At 41.7% G+C, this 25,789-nt stretch overlaps 1 protein-coding gene across 1 annotated transcript; it reads right to left on the reverse strand.

The window, feature by feature from the left end:
* Nucleotides 1–128: 128 nt before the first annotated feature.
* Nucleotides 129–25,172, reverse strand: LOC122928352 (olfactory receptor 11L1-like). The gene is made up of 3 exons (XM_044281114.1): nucleotides 25,133–25,172; nucleotides 15,932–16,941; nucleotides 129–347 (listed from the first exon to the last, which is right to left on the reverse strand). Exons 1-3 carry the CDS (start codon nucleotides 25,170–25,172, stop codon nucleotides 129–131), a joined length of 1,269 nt encoding a protein of 422 aa, XP_044137049.1.
* Nucleotides 25,173–25,789: the final 617 nt, after the last annotated feature.

Raw genomic sequence — 25,789 nt, forward strand, 5'->3', positions numbered from 1 at the left:
AAAAATTGATCCGTTTCTGAAATCGCCAAGTGTAAACACAAGAACTGCATTAAAAGGGTAGCAGGATGTAATCTAAAAAAAATATATATCTGTGGATCTAGACCGGATGAGGGAGCAGATCACCACTCTCATGATGGAGATGTGGAGAGGGACGGAGGAAGGTTATATTCCCTTGGTGGACGGCTCTCCACTGGAAGAGATCTTAGCCACGGTAAAAAACAATGCAAAGGTGATCCAAGATATTGCATGGGAAGTTGGGAGTTGTCCAGTCGGATGTGTTTATTATAAGAGACGATCTCACTAAGATACGAGACAGAGTTACTGTCATAGAAAAGTCCGTTGGCTCTCTGGAATATGAAGTAAAGGCTTTGAAATCTGAAAATGCCATTTTGAAAACGGATTATAATAATCTACAAAAAAAAGTTGTTGATCTGGAAGAAAGGTCGAGACGATCTAACGTGAGAATTTTGGGGCTACCTATTTGGAGAAAAAAAGGCACAGAATTTTATGAAAATAACACCTCTCCAACCATTAAGCATGAGGGTGGATCAATTATACTTTGGGGTTGTGTTGCAGCCAATGGCATGGGTAGAGGGAAGGAGGGGTTCAATGAAATTACAGCCAATTCTGGAAGCAAACAACACCAACTGTCAAGTTGAAAAGAGGATGGCTTCTTGAAATTGATATTGATTCTAAACACACCTCACAATCCACAACAAACTACCTCAAAAGGCACAAGCTGAAGGTTGTACCGTGGCCCTCACAGTCCCCTGATCTGAACATCATTGAAAATCCATGGATAGATCTCACAAGAGCAGTGCATGCAAAATGGACCAGGAATCTCACAGATCTGGAAGACTTTTGCAAGCAAGAATGGGTAAAAAACAAGAATTGAAAGACTGGCTACAAATAGTGTTTACAAGCTGTGATACTAGCCAAAGGGAGTTCTAATAGGTACTAACCATACAGGGTGCCCTTTTCCTTTTTGTTATTTTGAAAATGAAATAGTTTAAAATAAAAAAATGTTTTTGCTTAAGTAACAAAGGGAATGTGTCATCTATAGCTTTATGCCTTTTGGAGATCATTTCATCTTCAACTTACTTAACTGTTCACAGTAACAGTAATTTTGACCAGGGGTGCACAAACGTTTGCATGCCACTGTAACATAATATTTTTTTTATAGAGCCAGTCATTAGGGATTCAGCTATACCAAATACACTACTCAAACACTGCACCACAAAAAGTTAGGGATATTTGGCTCTTGGGTGAAATTTATGGAAAACATAAAAAGTTCATGCTACAGTGATATTATATCATGAAAGTAGGGCATTTATTAGAAGCATGCAATGGTGATTTCCTCATCTCAAACAATTTATGGAAACAAAACCCAACAACTCTGGTGGGCATACCCCCCACAAAAATGTCAATGTCTCAAAAATTTGTCATGTGGACTTGAGCATCAATTACAGCTTGACAAACAACGCTTCATGCTGTTCACATATTGACTTATCGTCTGCTGTTTAATGGCATCCCACTGTTCTTGAAGGGTCGCCCTCAGGTCATTGAGGTTCTGGGGTACAGAGATATATGAGCCTCTACACATTGACTCAGTTGATCGCATAGGTTTTCAATGGCATTCAGAGAAAGTGCAGGCCACTCCATTTGAGGTACCCTAGTCTACAGCAGCTGTTTCCTAATGATGCGACCTCGATCAGCTGGTGCATTGTCGTCGATTAAGATGAAATTAGGCCTGTGTTGTTCATGCAGAGGCACAATGACTGGATTAATGATGTTACTCAAGTAGTATGGGCTTGTCACTGTATCATTCACAAAGTGTAGGGCAATTCTGTATTGACTAGACACATCTGCCCATACTGTAAAACCCCCACCACCAAAGGCTCATCTGGTGAAAACAGAAGCTGATGAATAGCGCTCTCCTGGATGTTTCCATTGTATGCGGCCATCATTTCTGCTCAGCGTGAATCAGATTTCATCAGTGAACAGCACTGAGGCCCACTGATCCCTCATCTAGTGTAAATGCTCCCTTGCATATGCAAGAAGTTGACGTCTTGGGTAAGTACCCTTGCAGGTCGTCTAGCACACAGACCTCGCAGATGAAAATTGTTTTGAATGGTCTCACCCCCCTTAAATGTGCCTGGAGTTGTGTGGCATTAACCATCCGATTCCGCATTGTTCACAATGTAGTGGTTATCAGTGTGGGATGAGGCCAAAGGATGTCCACTTTTGTGCCTTTCTTTGACTCTTCCAGTCTCTCTGTATCTCTGTTGGAACCTACTGATGACACTCTAAGCTCAGCAGCCACCTGCTTGAAGCTGCGGAATGGCGAGGTACTGTTGATCAATTGTTAGTTGTCGTCTTGGTCTTGTCATATATTTTCTATATTAAAAAAATCTTCATATAAAAGAGGGGAGCTAGAAAAAATAATATGTACCAAAAAAATTATATGATCCTTCGGGGGGACATAAACACGCCTCTAAGTTCTTTTTATCAAGTATCTTAATTTGATTTGTGCAAGCAGTGAAACAAAGGGACAATTGTATATGCAAAAATATCTAATCGTTTATTATAAAAACAAAGAATATAAAATCAATACAATTGCAAAACAAATGATGAAGTTACAAAATAATACCCAAAATGTATCACACGGTGGTGCTAACACACCCCTATCTCACCAGCACAGTGTGACTTAGTGATTTATGACAATCAGTGTCATACTTTTAACAAACAGATTCATATATCAAGAGAAACTTAGGATCTTCTGTTTATCAAACAGGCTATAACAATAAAACACGGATTATACAGGAAAATAACTGTTATTCCTTGACTCTGTTTTCCTATGACTAATCAAAAATATATGATATTAATATGATAAAATGTTCAGCTCCGCAATCAGACTATGGAAAATAACTTTCCAAGGGCTTTTAGTCCTCTTTTCAAATAATGTCAGATCTTCCATTAACAATATGCATCTTTGCTAAGAGAATAATCAGCATTATGGAGGCGCCCAACACTATATATTCCCACAGTATGGGAACTCTTGGCTATATACCAAGATAAATATCTTATTAATATCACGAGCAGTAAACACAAATATACGTTAGCGGGTCAAAGGTAGACAGAGTTCAGATGGGACCAGTTCTGAAGAACTTTCCTAGTAATCCAAAAAATAATCCAAGTTTCTTCTGGTAAAGTTTTTCTTTTTGAGTTTTTCTTTTGGTCTTGATTGAATGAATGGATGGATGGATATATGGATCTATGGATCTCTCTTGCTGCTTGCACACGAGTAATTATTCCTCCCCTTATCTAAGAATCATCCCCTTTAGATTAGGGATTTCCAATCAGGTAAGGTGGATGTATTCTCATGCTACTAACACCATAATGTCATATTAACTCCTAATATGGCATAAAACAAATAATGAAATAATATAATATTGTCCATCTGCCTCCAGATGGCACTGTGGTACTGCAGATGAATATCACAACCATAAAAATTAAAACTAAATATCTAATAATACGTTAACATGACCTTCTTAACTATTTTTAATATACATACATAATTGAGGAAGGTCTTTTCCTGACACTTTTAATTACCTATATCCTGGACTTGTTGGAGTTGGCTGTCTTCTCCTATCTTTTTTAAATATATGTTAACTCTTCTCAGAAATCCAATTAATAGAAACTTAATGTGTGCCCATACGACTAGGGAACCTTGAGTCTGTTGTTTTAAAACTAATTAAAAAGTGTATGCTTATCTGCTTAGAAGTGATTAGTTGGGGTAAAAAGCAACTGTCAGTATTGCCGGATTTCCTTAGATGTCTTAGCCATCTCGTTAACCCAGTAGTATCACTCATTGGAAACCGCTGTCACTGCTATTGGTGTTCTTATGCATGTCTATATGCCTATCTCTGTACCAGATCATGGATGTAATGTTATGTTGTTCAATTTTTTTCTGTTTTCAAAGTACACCTGTTTGTACGCTACTGTCATTATGATGAAAGAAAATCTAAATAAAGATTTGATAAAAAAAAAAGAAGAAACTTACTTCAATGTCTCTGTACTTCCTATAGAATATATTCTAAATGATATATACATGGTATAACATATATATAAATCGATACATTGTTACACATAGACAACACATTGAATGGATTATTGGTTAAAATATGCTGTAAACTAAATATACCATACAGAGATATATATAATATAATTATGAATATTTAAATTGAACCTCATACAGTAGGTGTGCCTCAAGGATATGAATCCTTATCACGACATGGCTTATCCATGAAACAACCTTGTTCCCTTCAGACAGAAATGTCTGAGGAAGCTAGTTTACTCCCCATAGATAAACCCATATCTTTAGCAATAACTTTTAAATACAATGTCCGTTCATGTTCACAATTATTTTTATATAAACTGAACTTGCCATGAACTCATCTTGGCCTCTTCAGCCACATAATAGAACTTTGGTTCAGGCTGATTTTATTCTTAAAGGCAATGAGATGAACTTTCATTTTGGTTATAATGTCATTAGATAATATTGTATACTTATGAAAATGCACAACAGTCTTGTGATGCCAAAATGTGAACAGCATGATGAAGAGGACTTTTCAAATACCAATTCTAATGAACCAGGAAATCTATTGAGCAATTGATCGATCAATCACTGGTTGTGAGTTTTGCCTTTAAGCTCTTTGTTTGAGAACAGCAACTTGTGCAAAAAGTACAGGAACATTGAATAGTTGGACATGTGCATTCAATTGTTTAGAGAAGGTCACATAAAGCTCACCTTTAAAGGTGTGCATTTAAGGTTCATCCTGAAATTTCACCCACAAGCCAAATATCCCTTTTTGTGAGTAGTGTGTCTATTTTCTTATTTGTTTCAGTTTTACACAATAAAATCATGTTTGAAAAATAAAATCATGTTTTTGTGTTGCCATTTTCTGATTGCCATATATATATTTTTTGTAGCTATTGTCTTGTGCGTATGCTTTTATTTTGCAGGAAGAATTCATGTTTTTATCGGTACCAATTTGGGGTACATATGATTTTATGATTGCCCAATATTACACTTTTTGTGATGCAAGGTGATTCAATAATGGCTACTTTGGCACCATTTTCAGTTTATTTTTTTATGGTGTTCACCTGACAGGGTTGTTCAATTTAATATCAAGCGTTAAATGTCAATCATCCATTTCCGTTTTCTTCTTTCTCCACACGGCAAAAAAAAAAAAAGAAGTGTTTTTCAATTCACTTAAACCAGCATAGTACATAGTATGATTAGTACACCAATACACAGAGTAGTGAATGATAACATGATAGTAGAAGTTAGGCCTCAAACACATGTTTCCATTTATTTCTAATTCTATCTCCACACGGTTCAAATATTTTTTGGGGGTTGTTGAATATTTTCAAACCAGCATATACGTGATTACTATACCAATACACAGGATAGCGCACAACATTATCTGTGAGGCCCAAAAAAGTCAGGGCTATGGAAGGGTTTCAAATGAAAGACCCAGAGGCAGAATATGGGTAGTAGCAGCACCAGCTATCCGGCCAGAAGTAGTAGGCCACAGTTGTTCTTGATGGCTTTGGAAAGGCACAACATTATCGTTGAGGAGAAAGAGGATGAGGCTTGAATGGCTCACTCCTCCTCTCAGTTGCAAATAAGATGATGTGGAGGTGACTTGGGAGTCTGACAATGTGCTTTAGAGCCAGTGGTCAGAGCAGTCCTCCTGCTCCTCCTCCTTGCAGCCCCAGAGAAGGCGTTTAATGGAATCCTCTCAGTGTTCACTACACCTTCGTAGTGGAGCACCCTTCTTTTTCGTAAGACTTGGCAAGAAAATTCCAACACGCCCTGCGGCAGATAGCCAAGAGAGTCTCCCTGTTGACCATTTGTGTGAGAGCAGTCAGCATTTGTACTACCCTGAAGAGGAGATTGAGGAGGAGGCTGCAGACTAGTGATGGCCAGTTCGCAGTGTTCGCCGACGAACACATGCGAGCTGCCATCTTTATTGCCAAGCCCGGCGATGCAGAAGTAAGTCCTTACCTGTGCCTGCGCCGCGAGCTGCTCTGAAGCTCCCGGTGACCACATGTGTTTCAGAGCGGCTCGCGGCGAACACTGCGAACTGGCCATCACTACTGCAGACTCCAGTCATAACTGTTTTTCTGGTGATAGTAGTGGCACCCATAGCTGCATCATTGGCGTTGGGAGCAGTGACAGTTTAGGCAAACGCAGAGCAGAGGAGGGGGGCCAAAGAACCTACCATGATATCCCACAGTCTGATAGAAGCAGCCGGGAGGATGATGACTCAAATGATGATTGTGTGCTGGACAAGACCTGGGAGCCAGCTAGAGTGCTGAGAAGGAGGCATCCTCATAGGAGGAGGGCAATGACGGGAGCAATAGAGCAGAGGTGCTGTACCTCCCAAATAACAGCCAGGGCCATGTCTGCTTTGGGATCTGGTGATGCCATTAACACTGTGGGTGGCTTAGGCCCAAAACGTGCCCGAGCTAAGCCGAGCTCTGCAGGAGTATCTCCAGTCTAACAGTTTTTCTTCATGGTGCCCAAAAGACAGAAGCATTGCCCTGTGCAATCTGTGCAAGAACCAAATAAGATGTGGGCAGGCAAACACAAACGTGGACACAACAGCTCTATTGAACCACATAAAATGGCATCACCCTATCCCATGGGCAAGCAAAGGTGGCAGCCAGCTACCGCAATGGGAGTTCCCTCCTTCTCTGGTCCCCCTTGCAGCAGCCAGGCCTCATTCATGGGCAGTACAATGTCTTTCAGATCATCATCATCCCTTTCTGCCTCTCCCGCTTAGACTTCTTTTCCTCCACTCCATTGCCAGCCATAAATAATGGAATGCGTGGCCAGGAAACAACTCTACATATGCAGCAATCCAATGATGCACAAGATTAATTTCCACCTGGCCAAGATGCTGGTGGTGCAGTTGCTGCCCGTCTCGGACTGGCCCACCGGGGAGGCAGGGGATTCCTCGGTAGGCCCCCAGCCTCCTGCGCCCTGAGATAAGACGGAGGAGTAATTATTTCTCTAACTAGGTGGCAGTATTGCACAGTGATGCAGCCTCCTACTGGTGTAAATTGTCCAGGAGGCCCCGCAGTATCTTCTAAGCTTACCATGTCTGGCCATCCTCCTGCTGTCAGAAAACTGTGGTTGCTGGAGAGAAGGACTCATCTGCGGTGCTGTGCTGATTTCTCAGGTGTGTGACAGTAGTGAGCTGTAGGAGACTGTAAGGGGGAAATAGGGGATCTGCTTTAGGTGCACCGCCAATAGTGCCACAGCTCCAGATGCCCCACAATGCCCCCATTCTCCAGTTGCCCCCCCCTAATACCTCTGCTTCAGGATCACCACTATTACCCTGCATTAGGCGACCCTAATGCCTCTGCGTTAGGTGCACCCCCATAAATGACCCAGCTCCAGATGCCCCCACTCTAAATGCACGGCTAATATTGCGTCTTATCCAGTTACCCCTGCTCCAAGATCCCCACTATTACCCTGGCTCAGGTGACCCTAATGCCTCTGTTTCAGTTATTGACCCTCCGTTTGTGCCCTTTGCTCACGTTGCTCCTCTAGGACCTTTGCTTGGGCTTTATTAAAGGCTATGACCTGCAAAGGGGGTTGGACTTATGACTGAAAAATTCTGCACAGTGCGGCACATTCTCCAGTATTGACACGTATGATTTACATGGTGGTAGTGATGATATTCCGTATTTACAGGCATCACTGCTGCCATGTAAAGAGATACTGGGGGTGTAGTGGTGGAGGATTTAAAGGGGTTGTCCAGGTTTTCAAGTTATCCTCTCCACACCATAGGGCGTAACTATATGATTAGTGGGGTCCAATTCTGATAAACACCATAAAAAACTGTGTAAAAAAAGCTATTTTTGTCACATTACATCACAAAAATTGCAACAGCAAGTGATCAAAAAGGTGATGCCCCCCAAAATAGTACCAATCAGATCGTCACCTCATCCCGCAAAAAATTAGACCCGATCTAAAGCGTGAGAAGAAGTCTGGAATATAAATGTCTAAAAATTTTACGCACTTGGATTCCGTGAGGGGTATGGTGAGTTCAAGTGAGATTTTATTTTTTGTCACAAGTTAGTGAAATATGAGACTTTGTAAGAAAAAAAATTAAAATCAATTTCCGCTAACTTGTGCCAAAAAAAAAAATCTTCTATGAACTCGCCATGCCCCTCAAAAGTGATCTTTATAGCGCCGCAGCGATTTTACGGTGTTTTTGCAGTGATCAGAAAAAAATATTCTGTCACTGCGGTGGGGCGGACTGAACGCAAGTGTGCGCACAAGATCAGGCCTGATCGGGTGAACACTGCGGTTTTTGTAGAGCCTATAGAACATTGCGGACAAGAAAAGGCATTTTCTATATAGTTCTGGCAATGTGCGGATCCGCAAAATGCGGAAAGCACATTGCCGGTGTTCGTGTTTTTGCAGATCTGCGGTGTCCGTGTTTTGCGGATCCACGGATCCGTGGATCCGCGGATCCGCAAAGCACATATGGACGTCTGAATGGAGCCTTACAGGGGGGTGATCAATGACAGGGGTGATCAGGGAGTCTATATGGGGTGATCAGGGGTTAATAAGTGACAGGGGGGGTGTAGTGTAGTGTGGTGCTTGGTGCTACTTACAGAGCTGCCTGTGTCCTCTGGTGGTCAATCCAAGCAAAAGGGACCACCAGAGGACCAGGTAGCAGGTATATCAGACGCTGTTAACAAAACAGCGTCTGATATACCTTTCAAGGGTTAAAAAAATCGCATCTACAGCCTGCCAGCGAATGATCTCCGCTGGCAGGCTGTAGATCAACTCGTTTACCTTCCGATCCTGTGAACGCGCGCTCCTGTGAGCGCGCGTTCACAGGAAATCTCGCGTCTCGCAAGATGACGCGCCGATGCGTCGAAAAGTGTGCTCTTAAACACCATCAAACATGCGCTTTCCCACAGCTATGTATGTCAGTGTCACTAAGACATTATATACTACTAGACATTAAACCTGTTACAATAACGGGCGCTAGAACAGTAGTGCATAAACATTAGTAGGAACAGTCTATATTAAATGGCAAGGGAACTTGACCACACTGACTGGTGGCTGAGACTGGTGGCTGTGGCTGGTGGCGTAGACTGGTGGCTGTGGCTGGTGGCTGAGACTGGCGGCTGTGGCTGAGACTGCTGGCACTGACTGGTGGCTGTGGCTGAGACTGGTGGCTGGGGCTGAGACTGGTGGCTGTGGCTGGTGGCCAAGACTGGTGGCTGGGGCTGAGATTGTTGACTGTGGCTTGTGGCGGAGACTGCTGGAACTGAGTGCTGGCTGTGGCTGAGACTGCTGACTTTGGCTGGTGGCTGAGACTGCTGGCACTGACTGGTGGCTGTGGCAGAGACTGCTGGCTGCAGCTTGTGGCTGAGACTGCTGGCACTGAGTGCTGGCTGTAGCTGAGAATGCTGGCACTGACTGCTGGCTGAGACTTGTGGCTGTGGCTCAGACTGCTGGCTGCAGCTTGGGGCTGAGACTGCTGGCACTGAGTGTTGGCTTTGGCTCAGACTGCTGGCTGTGGCTTGTGGCTGTGGCTGAGATTGCTGGCTACAGCTTGTGGATGAGACTGCTGGCACTGACTGGTGTCTGTGGCTGAGACTGCTGGCTGCAGCTTGTGGCTGAGACTGCTGGCAATGTGGAGCACTGTGTCCTGATTGGTCGGCACGCTGGTGTGAGCGGTCCGGAGTATGAATCGAATGCTGACTTTCTTTTCGACAACTGAAAACCGGAAACACGGTGACCGACAATGGGAAGAACATGGTGTTGGTGCTGCATCAAGGAGGGCTGAGCCAGGCGCCCTGCATAGCACACGTGTTCAATCTGGTTGTAAAGCGGTTCCTGAAGTCTTCCACCCATCTGCAACACATCCTAAAAATGGGCAGGAAACTTTGCATGCACTTCAGCCACTTTTACATCGCAAAGCACACCCTCCTTGAGCTGCAGCGGAAGAACGGCATTCCCCCAACATAGGCTGATATGCAACGTTTCCACCCGTTGGAATTCCACCCTACATATGTTGGACCGACTATAAGAATTGAGAAAGGCTAGAGACAATTTCTTAAAGGCTAGAAACAATTTCTTGATGATCCAAGCGGACAGGAGTACTCCCCTGTGTAACTTCGATGTCAGCCAGTGGCAGCTCATGCGTGACACCTGCCGTTTGCTCAGGCCCTTTGAGGAGGCCACGTTATTTGTCAGTTGCCAGGACTACGGGATGGACAACGTCATTCCACTGCTTCATGTCCTGGAACAGATGCTGGTAAATCTGGCTGGTCAGGGGACTAGAGACGTGGCACCTAGAAAGATGGCGACAGAGTTTGATACATTTGTCTGTCAGGATCTTTGTTTACAGTCAGTGAACGGAAACATCATTTATCGAAAAGATATGCAAACACCTATCAATGGGGTGTTAACCTCCAGAAGTAGGTCATCGGCATAAAGGAGCAGTCATTTTCACAGCTCGAGCTATCCTCCCGGAAACTTGACCTCTGCATGCCGATGGTCTGCATTGCGAAGCTTGTCTAAAAGAAAAATCCCGCAGTGCACCTCCTTGGAGGAAAGTCTTGATCCGACATAAGCTGCTTTACTCCTTCAAAAACAATGGACTCTGTACAGCGTGACACCAATATAAAATTTCTCATACACCAAACTGAAAGAGTATTTCAAGCAACTGTCTGCCCACATAGCTGCCGAGAAGCCGAAGGGTCTTGCCATTGAAGTGGGCTCAGAACTGAACCTAAAATCCAAATTTTCCTGTTTTCCTGGACTCAAAGGAAAGGACAGATATCCACTGGCTCTGCTCATGCAAATTTCATCCAAGCCTCCACTCACCAAGTCAAACACAGAGGAACGGATTGTGTGGACAGGTTGCTTCTGCGGGACGTACACAGAGGACGATCTATTTGAGGTGTTACCAGAGACATTTACTTCACTCCCGGTCTTCCTGCATAACGACTCAGAGGCGCTCACGGCTATCGTAGGGATGTGGTTCCCCAAAAACTTTGACTGTTGTTTCGGTAAGCTAGTGATCAGTTCTCAGGACCTTATGTGGCTAGCAGCGATAATGGACTGGGTATGACGTGTCTGGATCAGTGTCGGCCACAGAGCTTGTTTTCTCTGTGCCCATCATACCTCGCATGGACATTTCTTATGCTATCCACATAGAGGACTTCAAGACTTTATGGAATGATATTCATAAATCAAAGGACAAGGTCACGTTGGAGGAAGTGGACAATTTATTCCAATGTCTTTACTTGCATTTCTTTAGACCTTTAGAATCCACTTATCGGCAACCCAGCTCGTCAAGGTGATGGCATCTGTGGCATCAGCGCATTGTGAAGGAAAAGTGAAGTTCCTCAGTAAGGACTACCTAATCCAAGTGCTGGGGTTCATCACGGAGCTGGCCATCAATAACATCCAGTATTGAGCACATGGACGACTCTCTCGGACCTTGTCCACAATGTTCAGGGACCCCCAGACGTCTTACATGTCTTAGACATGATCCCTGCAGTGCTTACTACATGTTATACCGCTTCTTACCATTCTGTTACAGCGGCTATGAGATCTGCACATGCTTAGTGCTCAAGCACATGACCGTGTGCTGGCTGTTCCGTGCATTGGGGACCGCAATTTGTGGTCCCCAATGCACGGCAACATCCGCACGGTGTCTGCAGACAGATCCAGACCCATTCAACTTGAATGGGTCAGAGATCTGTCCGCACCGCAAAAAAGTAGTGCATTCACAACTTTTTTTGCGGCGCGGAGGCACGTACAGTAAACCCACGGAAGCACTCCGTAGTGCTTCCATGGGCTTCAAGTGAACGGGTCCTCAATCCGTGATCCGGGTTGCACACGGCCGGTGCCCATGTTTTGCGGACCCGCCGTATGCGGGCCACAATATGGCAATGTCCAGCACACATTTGTGGGCATGAGCCCTCAGGCTTATTTTAAATAAGTGTGTACAAAACACAGAAGACATGCAAATATTCCATTCACGTGTCATCTCTGTTTTGGATCCACCCCTGTTTTTTTTGGCATTAGCAACACTGATTATTGACCAAATGTTGACCAAGTGAAGTCGGATGCTCGACAGACAGGATCCATTTTTTGGGGGCTATTGTTTTGAAGCATCAGAGGAAGGGCAAAATAATCAGTAACGTCAACACAAACTTTCTGCTGACACCCTCTCCACTCTGTCGGGGGGCTCTAATTGTATAAGCGTTTAATAGAACAGGTTCTGTAGACATGTGGAATAAGCTGAAGACGGTGTAAAAGGAGCCCGCTTCTTCTTGGCGCCCACATCGACCTGTAAGGCTGAGTTCATACTTAAGTTATTTGGTCAGTTTTTGCCCCGTGACTGCCCAAATAAGTGAAGTGTGCAGTGATTCTAAGAGCGACGCCTGTCATCTGCATGTCATCCAGACTCACAGTATTATTTCACTACCACAGCAGACTCCCTATGCGTGTTACCGCAAGGCACAGTGTTCTACACCACTGTAAAGGCTCTCTGCAGCTTCTTTTAACGAAATTTGCTGCGAATATATTTGGATCAAACCAAATTTTTTCTAAAAAATTTGGTGAACCTGGTGAATCAAATTTTTGAAAAATTGACTGTTCTCTAGTGGCAACAATATTCTTTGGGCAATATTGTAAGTAATAATTGCATTGCCATTATAGTAGGGTATAAATTTAAATAAATTATATACAACATAATTCAAAGATAACATTTTAAAGAGGTTGTCCAGGTGTTTAATATAGACTACCTATCTTCAGGATAGGTCATTAATATCATATCCGTGGGGGTTTGAAACCTGGCACTGCCACTAATCAGCTGTTTGAGCACCACAGCCTTTTCACAGCTTACCAAGCACAGTGCCGTCCATTTGATGTGATTTGTGTCTGTTCTTGGGATTGCAGCCCAGACCCATTCACTTAAATGTGATTGAGTTGTACCTAGGCGACAGATGAATGTGATATCACGGGGCCGTGGTCTCTTCAAACAGTTCATCAGTGGGGGTGCTGGTGCAGCGTCCCACTAGCTTATGTGGGAACTGCAAAAGCTTTTTGTTATCATCTGTATATCATGCTGTATTATGTTATCCTGTGATATTCCTATTTACCAGGCTGTCAGGTGCATTAAATACATCCACCACTAGATGGGGGTACCACCACAGTATAAATAGTGTAGGTCAGGCCTAGTTAGGGGAGATTGTGGGTTCTATCTAAGGAGATTGAGTGAGGAGCTACAGGGGGAAGGAGAGGTTCCCTCTCCTCCCAGCTCTCTGGAGCTTCACGACCCAGAGAAGCCATTATATACCTTAGGATCTAAGCCAGGAAGACAGGCGGAGGGAAATCTACCTTTATTCTTCAAGAGCAACAAGTGGATTTCTGATATTTAGTGGATCAAGACAAAGGAAGGACAAAGCCATTGTTCTAGGCTCTAGGCGCCTTTGTAATTTGGGATCACTGTTATTTTAAAGACAGATAAGGATTCTGTCATGTCACTTGTGTAGAAGATCAAGATTGGGACTACCTCAACTAAGACTGAGGCAAGGCCAAGAGCTGTTTCCCAGTGAGTACATAACTTAACCACTCTAGCCTGACACGGTATCATCAGCACAGCCTGTTACTAGGATTTATCACATTCTACTTGCATGTGTATCAGAGACTGTTTTATTGCTGGATGTAAACTGTTACCAAGCACCCGGTTAAAGTAAAGTTTACCATTGGATTTAAACCTGCCTCATTCTTCCAACTCCACACCACTATTACCCTCAACCTCTTGCACCATAAAGGTGCTGGCGTCACAACATTATTCAAACCAGGGACCCAGCCGTCCAGGCACTCAACAACCATTCACCACCTGGCCGATGTCCCCTGCAACCGAGTGTGCCCCGGAGAATCCAGTGCTGTTCTCCCCTTCACTGCACTGCTAAACCGTGAGTAACAGGAGGGCACCCCATAGAGAAGGCAGGGACCATTCCTCTGTGTCCCTGCCTTCTGGACCACAGTATACACAGCGCTGAACAAGCGCTGTGTATACAGCTAAGAAAGCAATACACTGCTTCCTGTTCTGGCCCCAGCAGACATATGACCACTGGGTCCAGGAGACTACAGGAGCTGCAGGGTCTTCCTGAGGCTTTAATCAGCCCTGAATTGAGGCTGCACAGCATTGTATAGCGATGTACAGCCTCTCTGGGGGATGTTTTCCCCCTGTAACTTAACTGAGGCTGCTATTAAATCAGCAGTATAAAAATGTGAAATGTCCTCCAGAGGTCGTGTATGACCTTTTGTGGGACACAAAGTGTAAAATAAAAAAATAAAAAAGTGTTTTATAAAATTAAAAATAAATTAAAGATTCACATGTGAAAAGTGCCCTTTTCCCCAATTAAGTAATATTAAAATTGTAAAAAAATAAAAAAATAGACATATTTGATATCACCGCATTTGTAGTGACATGCTGTATACAAATATCATATGCTCTATCCTACTAAGTGAACGCTGTAAAAAAAAAATGAAAATGTCACCTCATCCTGCAAAAAAACGAGCTGCCACTCAAGACCATTGCCATAAAAATTTATAAAGATATAGCTCAACAAAAAAAAAAAAATTACAGTTTGTCCTGCAAAAGGCAAGCCCTCAGACTTCTACTTTGGCAAAGTGTATTCAGGAGAAAATGGGTAAGAAATTGTGGGATAATATTCTCCTGTTATCCCTTGTAAAAAAAAGAAATTAGGGGCCTAAAGCACCATTTTCATGTAAAAAAAAATAATTTTTCATTTTCACAGCTATAATTTATATGAAATACCTGTTGGGTCAAAGTAATCACTACATCCCTTAAAAATTCCTTGGGTGGTGTAGTTTCTAAAATGTGGTCACTTTTTGGGGGTTTTCATTGAAGGGGTACCTCAGGGTCTCTTCAAATGCAACATGACACCCAAAGACCATTCCACCAAAATCTGCCCTCCAAAAACCATTGGCTTCTGGGTGCTACCATGTGCCCATACAGCAGTTTACAAAGACATGCGGGGTATTTCTGTAAACTGCAGTATCAGAGTAATACATGAGGTTTGTTTTGTTGCTAACCCTTGATGTGTTACAGGAAAAAATGGATGGAAAATCTGCAAAAAACAAACGTGAAATTATACCTCCATTTTGCTTTCATTCTTGCGGAATACCTAAAGGGTTAACAGTTCAAAAATCAATTTTGAATAGTTTGAGGGGTGCAATTTCTAAAATGGGGTAGTCTATGTGTGGTTTCTATTATGTAAGCTCCTCAAAGTGACTTCAGAACTGAATTAGTCCTTAAAAAAACTGATTTTGCTTCTTAAATTCTAACCCTTCTAGCATTCTAAAAAAATAACATGACCAAATTGATGCAAACATAAAGTAGACATATTGTAAATGTTAATTAATAACTATTTTATGAGGTATTACTATCTGATCTTAAAAGCAGAGAGATTCAAATTTAGAAAATAGGGAATTTTTAAAAAATTTCTGTAAATTTTGGAATTTTTTTATAAATAAAAGTAAAACATATTAACTCACATTTACCATTAACATGATGTACAATGTGTCACACAAAAAAACTATCTCAGAATGGCTTGGATAAGTAAAAGCATTCCAAAGTTATCGCCACATAACGTGACGCAAAATTAGGTGCCTTCAAGAAGGGGTTAAATGGCCTGGTCTAGAAGTGGTTAACTTGCAATTTACAAAATTACCCTGACAAAAATTGAATAAATGTCAGTTTACTGAATTTCCTAAATTGTTATCCAGATACAATTCTTGTATGTTTTGGCTCAGTAACTTGTTTTAAAAAATACTACTTACATTTTTCTGTATTGAAAATGTTTCTCTATTAAAGCCTGATGGTAACATTCTCTGTGCAATCTTTTTAGCAGATATTTTAAACTCTTTGTTTCTCAGAGTATAGATGATAGGATTTAGACCCGGAGTTACAACTGTGTAGAAAACTGAAATAAACTTATTCAAGTTTGAGGAGTAGCTGGAGTGAGGACGGACATACATAAATATCATAGTACCATAGTAGATCAGTACAACAGCAAGGTGAGCTCCACATGTAGAAAATGTTCTCCTCCTACTACTGTTAGACTTAATTTGTAATATGGAGACGACTATAAAGAAGTAGGACACTAAAGTAAGCAATAAACAGGATAGCAACACAGAAAAAGACAAGATAAAAATAGAAATTTCTGCAAGGTAGATGTCACCACAGGACAGCTGCAAAAGAGGTGGAATGTCACAAAAGAAGTGATTTACATGTCGAGAGTCACAAAAGTCTAAATGGGAGATAAAGAGAGCAGGGATCAACCCTGTGAGAACACCAGTTACCCAGGAACTGGAAATTAGTTGCAGACATGTACTTGGGTTCATCAGGCTGGAATAATAAAGTGGTTTACAGATTGCCATGTACCGATCATAAGCCATGACTAAAAGCAAATAACATTCAGTGGCCCCAAATGTAACAAAGAAAAAAAGTTGGGTTATGCATCCAGAATAAGAGATACTATTACTCTTCATCAACAGGTTACCTAGAAGTTTTGGTACTATCGTCATTGTGTACCATATTTCTAGAAATGATAGATTAGAAAGCAAAACATACATGGGTGTTTGAAGAGACTGGTCCATTGTCACAACAGTCAAAATGATGACATTTCCAGTAATTGTCACAAGAAATATAAACAGGAAGACAACAAACAGAGGAATATTTGCTTCTGCAGAATCTAACAGGCCAAGAATGGTAAAATCATTTCCACTGGTTTTGTTGGCAAATTGCATGATGTAATGGGAACATGAGTGTAGTAACAAGCCACAAGTACCTGCAGAAAGAAAAAGAGGGTTGTGGAAAAATAAAATAATACTTGGTGAAAGGATTTATAGTAAGCAATATCAACTTGTTAGAAAGCGCTTTTGCTTTTACTGTTATCATTGCCATCAAATAAGATGGTGGGTAAAAAGGGAATATGACCCAGGTCATCAAGCAGGGGTGGACACTGGCAGCCTTGGACCCCTGCATAAGAAATACGTTTGGGTCACTTTCCCTTCACTGCCAATAAACCCACAAAAAAAGTACCATGTTTTTCAGATTATAAGAATAAATCTTGCTAAAAAGTGCTTGCGTCTTATAGTCCGCAGTGGACCAGCAGTGCCAGACATTCCTGGCTGTGGGATTTCTTGCTGTTCCCCTGAGCCTGGTTCTTTTTCATTCCATCGCTGTATTATATCGGTAATAAAACACAGCTCCAACCTCCTCCACAGTGCAGTAGTTGTAGACCCTGTCCAGGTCTGGTCAGCTCGGCTACTAGGAAAGATTTCGGTCATGTCAAAAAGGAAAAGCATGCAGCGTCTGGCCGTGTTCATCTCTGTCATTAGGAATTGTAAGCGGGCATTGGTGTAGAGGGGGTGCGGGCCGGGCCCTGGTCTGTGGCCTGTATTTGGCAGGTTCAGTCACTGAAGTGAAGTTTGAATTGGGTGTGGGAGAGCCTGTCAGTGGACAATCCTGTCCCACTGTAGGCTGCTGTTTATCTATATCTACAGTATCTATCCATCCTCCAGGCCTGTCACTGCGCAAGAAATGCATGAGGTGTATTGGGCAGGTGGGAGAATATCAGCCGAACATACAAGGACTCGTGAGCTGTGGAGGGTTGAATTGATGGATGAATGATTGGCAGGTGAGTTGGCATTGGACATACAACAGGAACTTTTGAATGTACTGACTCTGGGCATGTTGTGGGAACATTGATGAATGAGCTGGCACTAAGCAAGCATCAGCAACAATGACAGGTGAACTTTATGCAAGGCAGCCATTAATCACATTAATGTCACCTGCTTCTATGCAACCATCAGAGGCATCCATGGGTGAGGTTTGCACATTGATAATTTTGGTCTCAATGATCCAATGAACCTTTGCTCTGGCATGTGAATTAGCTCTAGACATGCATAGATGTATCAAGCTGTTATCTGTAATTTTGACATGTGGGCTGGTGCTGGATGAGCACTGGACACATTTGTGAGTAGACTGGCACTGGCTGAGCAAAATAAAAATTGTCTATCGGCACTAGACATACATTAGCAATAATGATAGGGAGCTAGTGATGGAAGGCTCCAGTGCAATGCCTGCAAAGGGCTGGATGACCTTAAACCCCAACTTCATTAAACCACCAAGGAAAGTTTAATAAGTATAACATATTTTTTTTTTCTAATGTTCATGTTTTCTAAAACCGGGTTGCGTCTATATTTAAGGCTCCATTCACACGTCCGCAAGTGTTTTGCGGTCCGCAAAACACGGACACCGGCCATGTGCGTTCTGCATTTTGTGGACCTGAACATGGCCGGCACTTTAAATATAAAAAGCATTTCCTTGTCCGTGTCTGCTGACAAGAATAGGACATGTTCTATTCTTTGCGGAACGGAAGTGCAGATGCGGACAGCACACTGTGGACTTGTTTATAAATTATGTATAGGACTTGTTTATAAATTATGCAATAGATCAATGCACGGCATGTGGATGTGTTATCCATGACTTTTTTTTTTGCAGATTGGCATATTTATGGGTGTAGCTATAGCTGTAGCAGCAATAGCAGCTGCTTTTGTGCCCAGAGGTTCGGAGGGCACACTCAGGAGCAAGAACACTGTAAAATTTTGGAAATAACTAGACAGTGGCTTTCGGCTATCTAGCACTACTATTATCTATACCTTGAATTGTGCTACGTATGCTGCTGTTTGTGACCCATCTCATTTTGCTATGTGTCCCTATGAATATATATTATACCATGCTAAACACATGCCCTTCACACTCAAAAATATATGACACACAATCATCACTCGTGACAGACACCTTTCAAATGCACTGTTCACATGCTGGATACATATCATACTTGTGGCCTTCAAACTCAGTATTCATGCCACATACATCATTCATTCTGGACACGTGCTGCAAATGCACCATTCACACAGACACGTGCCACATGCACTCCACTTACTTACTGGACACAGGTTGAACATATGTTACTAGCATGAGAGACACGCACATGGCTGTGAATAGTTGACAGATTTTTTTGTTCAGTCCTAATACCAGCTAATTTGCATTCATGAGCAATCCCTGAAAATAAGTCTTCATACAGGGTCTCTTAAATGAGAACTAGAAATTCTTGAGCTGCATCTATGGCATCTTAGCCACCCAAACAGTACTCTGCCCCATGCTGATAGAGTTTTTTTTTACCAGGAGTCTCTGGTATCAGAAGAACCTTGTTAAATATGTAGATAGATATATATCATGTTATTTTATTACTACCCCCCCTCCCCGCAGCTCCTTATAAGTCCCATTTCAGGATGGCCGAGTGTGCGTGCGATTCCCCGCCCCCCCTTCCCCCATTTTCAGGATGGCCGAAGTGGTTAACAGAGTGTCAGCATACAGCTGACACTCTGCTTGAAACGGCCGACATCAGTGTTGGCACAGATGTTAGCCGTTTAACCCCTTCCATGCCGTGGTCCATAGGGACCACTGTATGGAAAGGGTTAACAGGGAGGGAGCTCCATCCCTCTCCCATCGGGCCGCTGCTGTGCCGTTGCAGCGACCTGATGCTTGACGGGTTCACAGCGGGAGGGAGCTCCCTCCCTTCCCCATCGGGCCGCTGCGCTGCTGTGGCAGCGCCCCGATAGTTACCATCGGGTTTCCTTCAGAGGCTTCCGGCTTGCCATGGTATAAAGCCTGATCAGGCAAAGGCAGGAGCCTGATCAGGCTAGGTGTGAAGTCACAATACACTGCAGTACACTATATAGTGTACTGCAGTTTATTATAGAGGCATCAGACCCACTGGTTCTTCAAGAACCAAGTGTGTCTGGGTAAAAAAAAAAAAAAGTGAAAAAAAGTCAACAAAAAATAATCTAATTTCTTCTTATAGCTGCACATTAATAATTGATAAAAAAAATACACATGTTTGATATCATCGTGTCTGTAATGACCTGATCTATGAAAGGGTCATGCTACTTTCCCCGCACGGTGAACGCCACAAAAAAATATAACTATGATGGAATTAAAATTTGCCCACCTCACTTCCCAAAAAAGGTATTAAAAGTGATCAAAAAAGTTGTATGTACCCAAAAATGGTACCAATCAAACAGTCACCTCATCCCACTAAAAATTAGCCCCTACATGAGACAATCGCCCAAAAAATTTAAAAATGGTTTTCAGAAAATTGAGACACAAAAACATGTTTTTTTTCTAAAATGCTTTTATTGTGTTAAAGTGAAATAAAAGTAAAAAAGTATACATATTAGGTATTTCCGCGTCCGTAACTACCATCTCTATAAAAATATCACATGACCTAACCCCTTAGGTGAACACCCTAAAAAAATAAAAACTGTGCCAAAAAAACTATTTTCTGTCACCTTTCATCACAAAAATGTAATACCAAGCGATCAAAAAGTCATATATACCCCAAAATAGTACCAATCAAACCGTCACCTCATCTCACAAAAAAATAATACCCTACCTAAGACAATCGCATAAAAAATAAAAATAAGACTACAGCACTCAGAATATAGAGACACTAAAACATGATTTTTTTTGTTAAAAAAATGCTGTTATTGTGTAAAACTTAAATAAATAGCTTGAATACCTTGAGGGGTGTAGTTTCTAAAATGGGGCCATTTATGGGGGGTTTCCATTATGTAAGCCTCACAAAGTGACTTCAGACCTAAACTGGTCCTTAAAAAGTGAGTTTTGGAAATTTTCTGAAAAATTTCAAGATTTGCTTCTAAACTTATAAGCCTTTTAACGTCCCAAAAAAAGAAAATGTAATTTACAAAATGATCCAAACATGAAGTAGACATATGGTAAATGTAAAGTAATAACTATTTTAGGAGGTATCTGTTTTAAAAGCAGAGAAATTGAAATTTAAAAAGCTAATTTAAAAAAAAATTGGGTAAATGTGGTATTTTTTATAAGTAAAAATGAAATATTTTGACTCAAATTTACCACTGTCAGAAAGTATTGTACCACATTTACCAAAAATTTAGAAAAATTAGCAATTTTCTAAATTTCATTTTCTCACATATTGTATGTCACGAGAAAACTGTCTCAGAATGGCTTGGATAAGTAAAAGCGTTTTAAAGTTATCACCACATAAAGTGACACAAGTCAGATTTGCCTGGTCCTTAAGGTGAAAAATGGTAGCAGGGTCCTGAAGGGGTTAACCCATAACTTTTAAACTTTTCAGTAGACTGGGCATTGTGATAGATTGTAATTTGTGGGATGAGTCAACTGACTATCCTATTTTTTGGGAGGCCAGATGAATGAAAAACAGCAAGTTATTTTCATGACATTTACCATGCAGTTTAAATAACGTGATAAACAGGATTAGTACTTCAATGGAACATTATTTTTGTTTCCCAATCTTTTTAAACAATTTATTTTATTTTTATTTTTTAGCCCCACTAGCAGAATTCAACATCTCTTGATGACTTCTATTACACACAATGCCTGTCAGCTTAATGCCGACAGGCATACTTAACGGGGTTGTCCGGGAATACTTAACACTAGACATAAGGCTGACAGGCATATTTAAAGGGATTGTACATAATTTCAAACAGGTAACAGCAGCCTGCCTCTCCTAATGAAAGGATCATACTTACCTGTTGCGTGCTGCTCAGAATTAGTAATGAGCGGCAGGGGTCATATTCGAATTTGTGATATTTCGCAAATATTTTGTAGAATATTCGCAAATTCATATATTTGTTAGATTCAACTTTTTTTAACGCAAAAATCGTCAAGGTAATGATCGCGTAATATGCGAATATTGCACGCTCAATACAGGCGTGGGTCAAAAACAAATATAGAGCACTATAGAATATAGTGCTACATATTTTTTTTTTCGAATATTTTTAATTTTTTTCCATCTGAAGTGACACATGATTCCTCTCTACTTCTTGATGTGGGCCAATTGCCTCATTGGCCCACAAGCAAGAAGCAGGGAGGAATCATGTGTTCAAATGGAAAAAAAAATACGAATATTCGTCATTACGAATATATAGCACTATATTCTAAATATTTGCGAATTCTCAAAGTGCTGATATTCGCGATTAAAATTTGCTATTCGAATATTCGCGCTCAACACTACTCTGAACGTCCGCACTGGCTCCCACCTCTCCATCTTTCTTACTCCCTAGGATGGGCATGGTCACCTGATCCTCTGCAGCCAACTGCTGACTTAATCGATGATGTTTACTCATGATACAAGTCACTGCTGACCAGCACAGCATGGAGCAGATAAAAATGATCCTTTCAGTATGGGAGACAGGCTGGCTGCACCTTTTACAAAGGATGGATCCCTGGACAACCCCTTTAAGGTAACTGTAATCTAATTTCTAAAAGTATAAATTGTATGCAGAATGTAAAAATGTACAAATCAACATCAAGTTATTAATGGAAATCATCATGAAGTCTACTACCTTGCTTTCACCAGGTGGATGGCTGTAGAGAATACATGCACACAAGACACTTAAGATGTTCATGCGCGCAACATCTCTTCTGAATAGAGATAGTAGAATTTATCTGGCGTATTTGAATGTTCTGCAGAACCTCTGGAGACAACCTCTCCGCTGACTAAAGACACTAGAATTTATCTGGAGTATTTCTGTAAAACCTCTGGAGACAAAAATGCCACATTCCCAGAAGATTAAAAATAAAAAAACTACATTAAGTTGTTCCTTCTATATATACAATTATATACAACTAAATTAGTCCCAGCATCAATATTAGGATATATCAGGATAAAAGGTTTAGTAGTGGTTTTCTCTGCTTCTAGCAATTTCTTGGGTATCTTGATATGGGCTTGCAGCAGACCACAGCAACATTGGAAAGGTAATTGCTGGCCAGTAGTGATGAGCGGCAGGGGCAATATTCGAATTCGCAATATTTAGCGAATATTTGCTAGAATATTCGTCATATATTCGTGAATTCGAGATTATTTTCTTGATCGCGAAAAATCGGCAATGCAACATTCGCATAATATGCGCAAAATACAGGAGTGGGTCATAATAGCTACATTTTTCAAGCTGCTAGAAGTTTCCTGAGACTGGAGAAAATGGTTGCCATGGCAGAACATTCGAATAGCTTCATATGCAGATAGAGTGCTCCAATATATTCGCAATTGCAAAATCGACACTAATGATGCAAATATTTTGGCGCAATACTTGCAACTTCACATTTTAACAGGTCTGACTACTTATTAGTGATTGGTTCACTAAGTATTGTTGTGAACTTGTGACATCACAGCACTATGTATGTATGTAGGTAACATACAGCACTATGTATGTAGCATTTATGTATGGACAGCAGAACCTACACTATATCACTATCTAACCTACACTGACTATCTCCCACTAACTATCTGTATTATATATACGGTATAAGCTAACTTAGGCTACTTTCACACTTGTGTTCGGAGCGGATCCGTCTGGTATTTGTACAGACGGATCCGCTCCTATAATGCAAACGATGGTATCCGTTCAGACGGAACCGTTTGCATTATATTTCACTTAAAAAGACGGATCCGTTTGAAAAATGCACCATATTGTGTCACCTTCGAACGGATCCGCCCCCATTGACTTCCATTGTAACTCTGGACGGATCCGTTTGCCTCCGCATGGCCAGGCGGACACCCGAACGCTGCAAGCAGCGATCAGTTGTCAGCCTGCTGAACGGAGCGGAGGACAGACGGTGCCAGACTGATGCATTCTGAGCGGATCCGCATCCACTCAGAATGCATTAGGGCTGAACGTTCGAGGCCACTTGTGAGAGCCTTCAAACAGAACTCACAAGCGGAGCCCTGAACGCTAATGTGAAAGTAGCCTAACTAACTATCTAATGTAATGACACAGGAAAGCAGAGAGCACAGCAATAACACTGCTGTCTCTCTATAGATCTGCAAAATACTGCATACAAGGGCTGCTGGGGAGGTTCTTATATAGTAAGGGGTAGGTAACTTTCCTATTGGTTGCTAGGGATGTTGCTAAGCTCAGACAAAGACATTGCAGCCTTCTCATTGGCCCACAAGCAAGAAGGGAGGTTACTAATAAAAAAGAAAATCTAGAATACCCGAAATTATGAATATATATCACTATATTCTAATATTCGTGAATTCTCAAAGTGCCGATATTCGCTATTCGAATATTCGCGCCCAACACTACTGGCCAGTACTGAAGGGGTTGACACTGGAAGATCTAATAATATACTTGATGGGGATATTGAGTGCTGCATGATGATATACTTTGTGAACTGAATTGTAATATCATATATCCCCTCCAATCATTGATTCTATTATTTAGTAGGAGGTAAGCAAAGCAAGCTTTGTAGAATTTCTTATAATTTCCTAAACTGTTTGATCTAGGAGCCTACATTCCCTATGATCCTAAAGTGGCACATAAAAACACATGCACATGTCTGTGGTTGATGCTTCTGATTCTTGCAGGACCAGGAAGTAGATCGGCCCAGTGACCAAGGTGTAATGAACTTACCTGCCCGGGCTGCAGTGGCCCAATACTCAGCTTTGGCCGCGCCAGGAGAGACACGCTACCTTGTCATGCCCTCTGTGACTGGTCTTAGCAACTAGGGCTTTGCTGTTTTTGCCAGTAGTGTTTGTGCACTGGGGGAGATACGCAGTGGACTGAATGGCAGTCCATCTGCCCAGTTAACTTTTGTTTTGTTTAATTTCTGGCCTATTGGAGTGCCAGGCCACTGGACCAATCAAGTTCTGTTCTAGGGACTAGGAGCTCTATTTAAACTCCCCTGTGTATACATACCAGTGCCAGTGATATTTTTTGTTGGCTCTAGCTGGTTCCCTTGTTCCTGTATTGCCATTGCTTCCAGTGTTCCTGACCCTGGCTTTTCTTTTGACCACTCTATGTCTCATGTTTTGGTACTGTAGCCTGTCTTGTTCTGACCTCGGCTTCTATTCTGACCACCCTCTGTCTCCCGTTTTAGTACTGCATAGTTTGTCTAGTTCTTACCCATTTTGCTCTGCTTTGTGTTGTCAGCATTGTACGTCATGTTTGTCCTGCACCTATACGAGTGTAGGGACTGTCGTTCAGTTGTGGTTCTGCTATTTAGGGCTTACACTGCAAGTAGGTAGGGAAGGCGAGCTGGGTTTTAGTTCAGGGACTTGTCCTTGTCTGTCTCTACTAACAGTCATGACACAAGGTGTACAGAAGATATAGAAGATTTCCAGATCTCTAATAACACTTTTACGAAGAAATGCAAATCTTTTCTCCATCCAAAGTATTACAAATTATTTCAGACATTAGTGACTTGGCATGAAAAGAACAAGAATACATTCAGCAAATACTGCATCTTGTTCTAAGATGAAAATTTATTTTATTCTAGACTTCAAAAATTACATTGCAAAAACAGAGACAAAAAGTTAAAAGCAATTAAACTCTACACTAGACTGTGTGGAACAAATATCCATGACCACTAGTATAGTTATAGCACCCCCACTTTGTGATCAAAATATCAATCAATCAATCCCACCATGGACACAAAATGTAATAAATAGGTACAGATATTAAAACAATTACATTTCTTGCCCATAGTGGTATATGATTATTTGATTACCAAGTGAGGGTTCTTGGACTATATTGGGGGTCATGAATATTTCTGCCACACAG

The sequence above is a fragment of the Bufo gargarizans genome, chromosome 1 (assembly GCF_014858855.1).
Source record: "Bufo gargarizans isolate SCDJY-AF-19 chromosome 1, ASM1485885v1, whole genome shotgun sequence".
In the NCBI taxonomy this organism is placed as follows: Eukaryota; Metazoa; Chordata; class Amphibia; order Anura; family Bufonidae; genus Bufo; species Bufo gargarizans.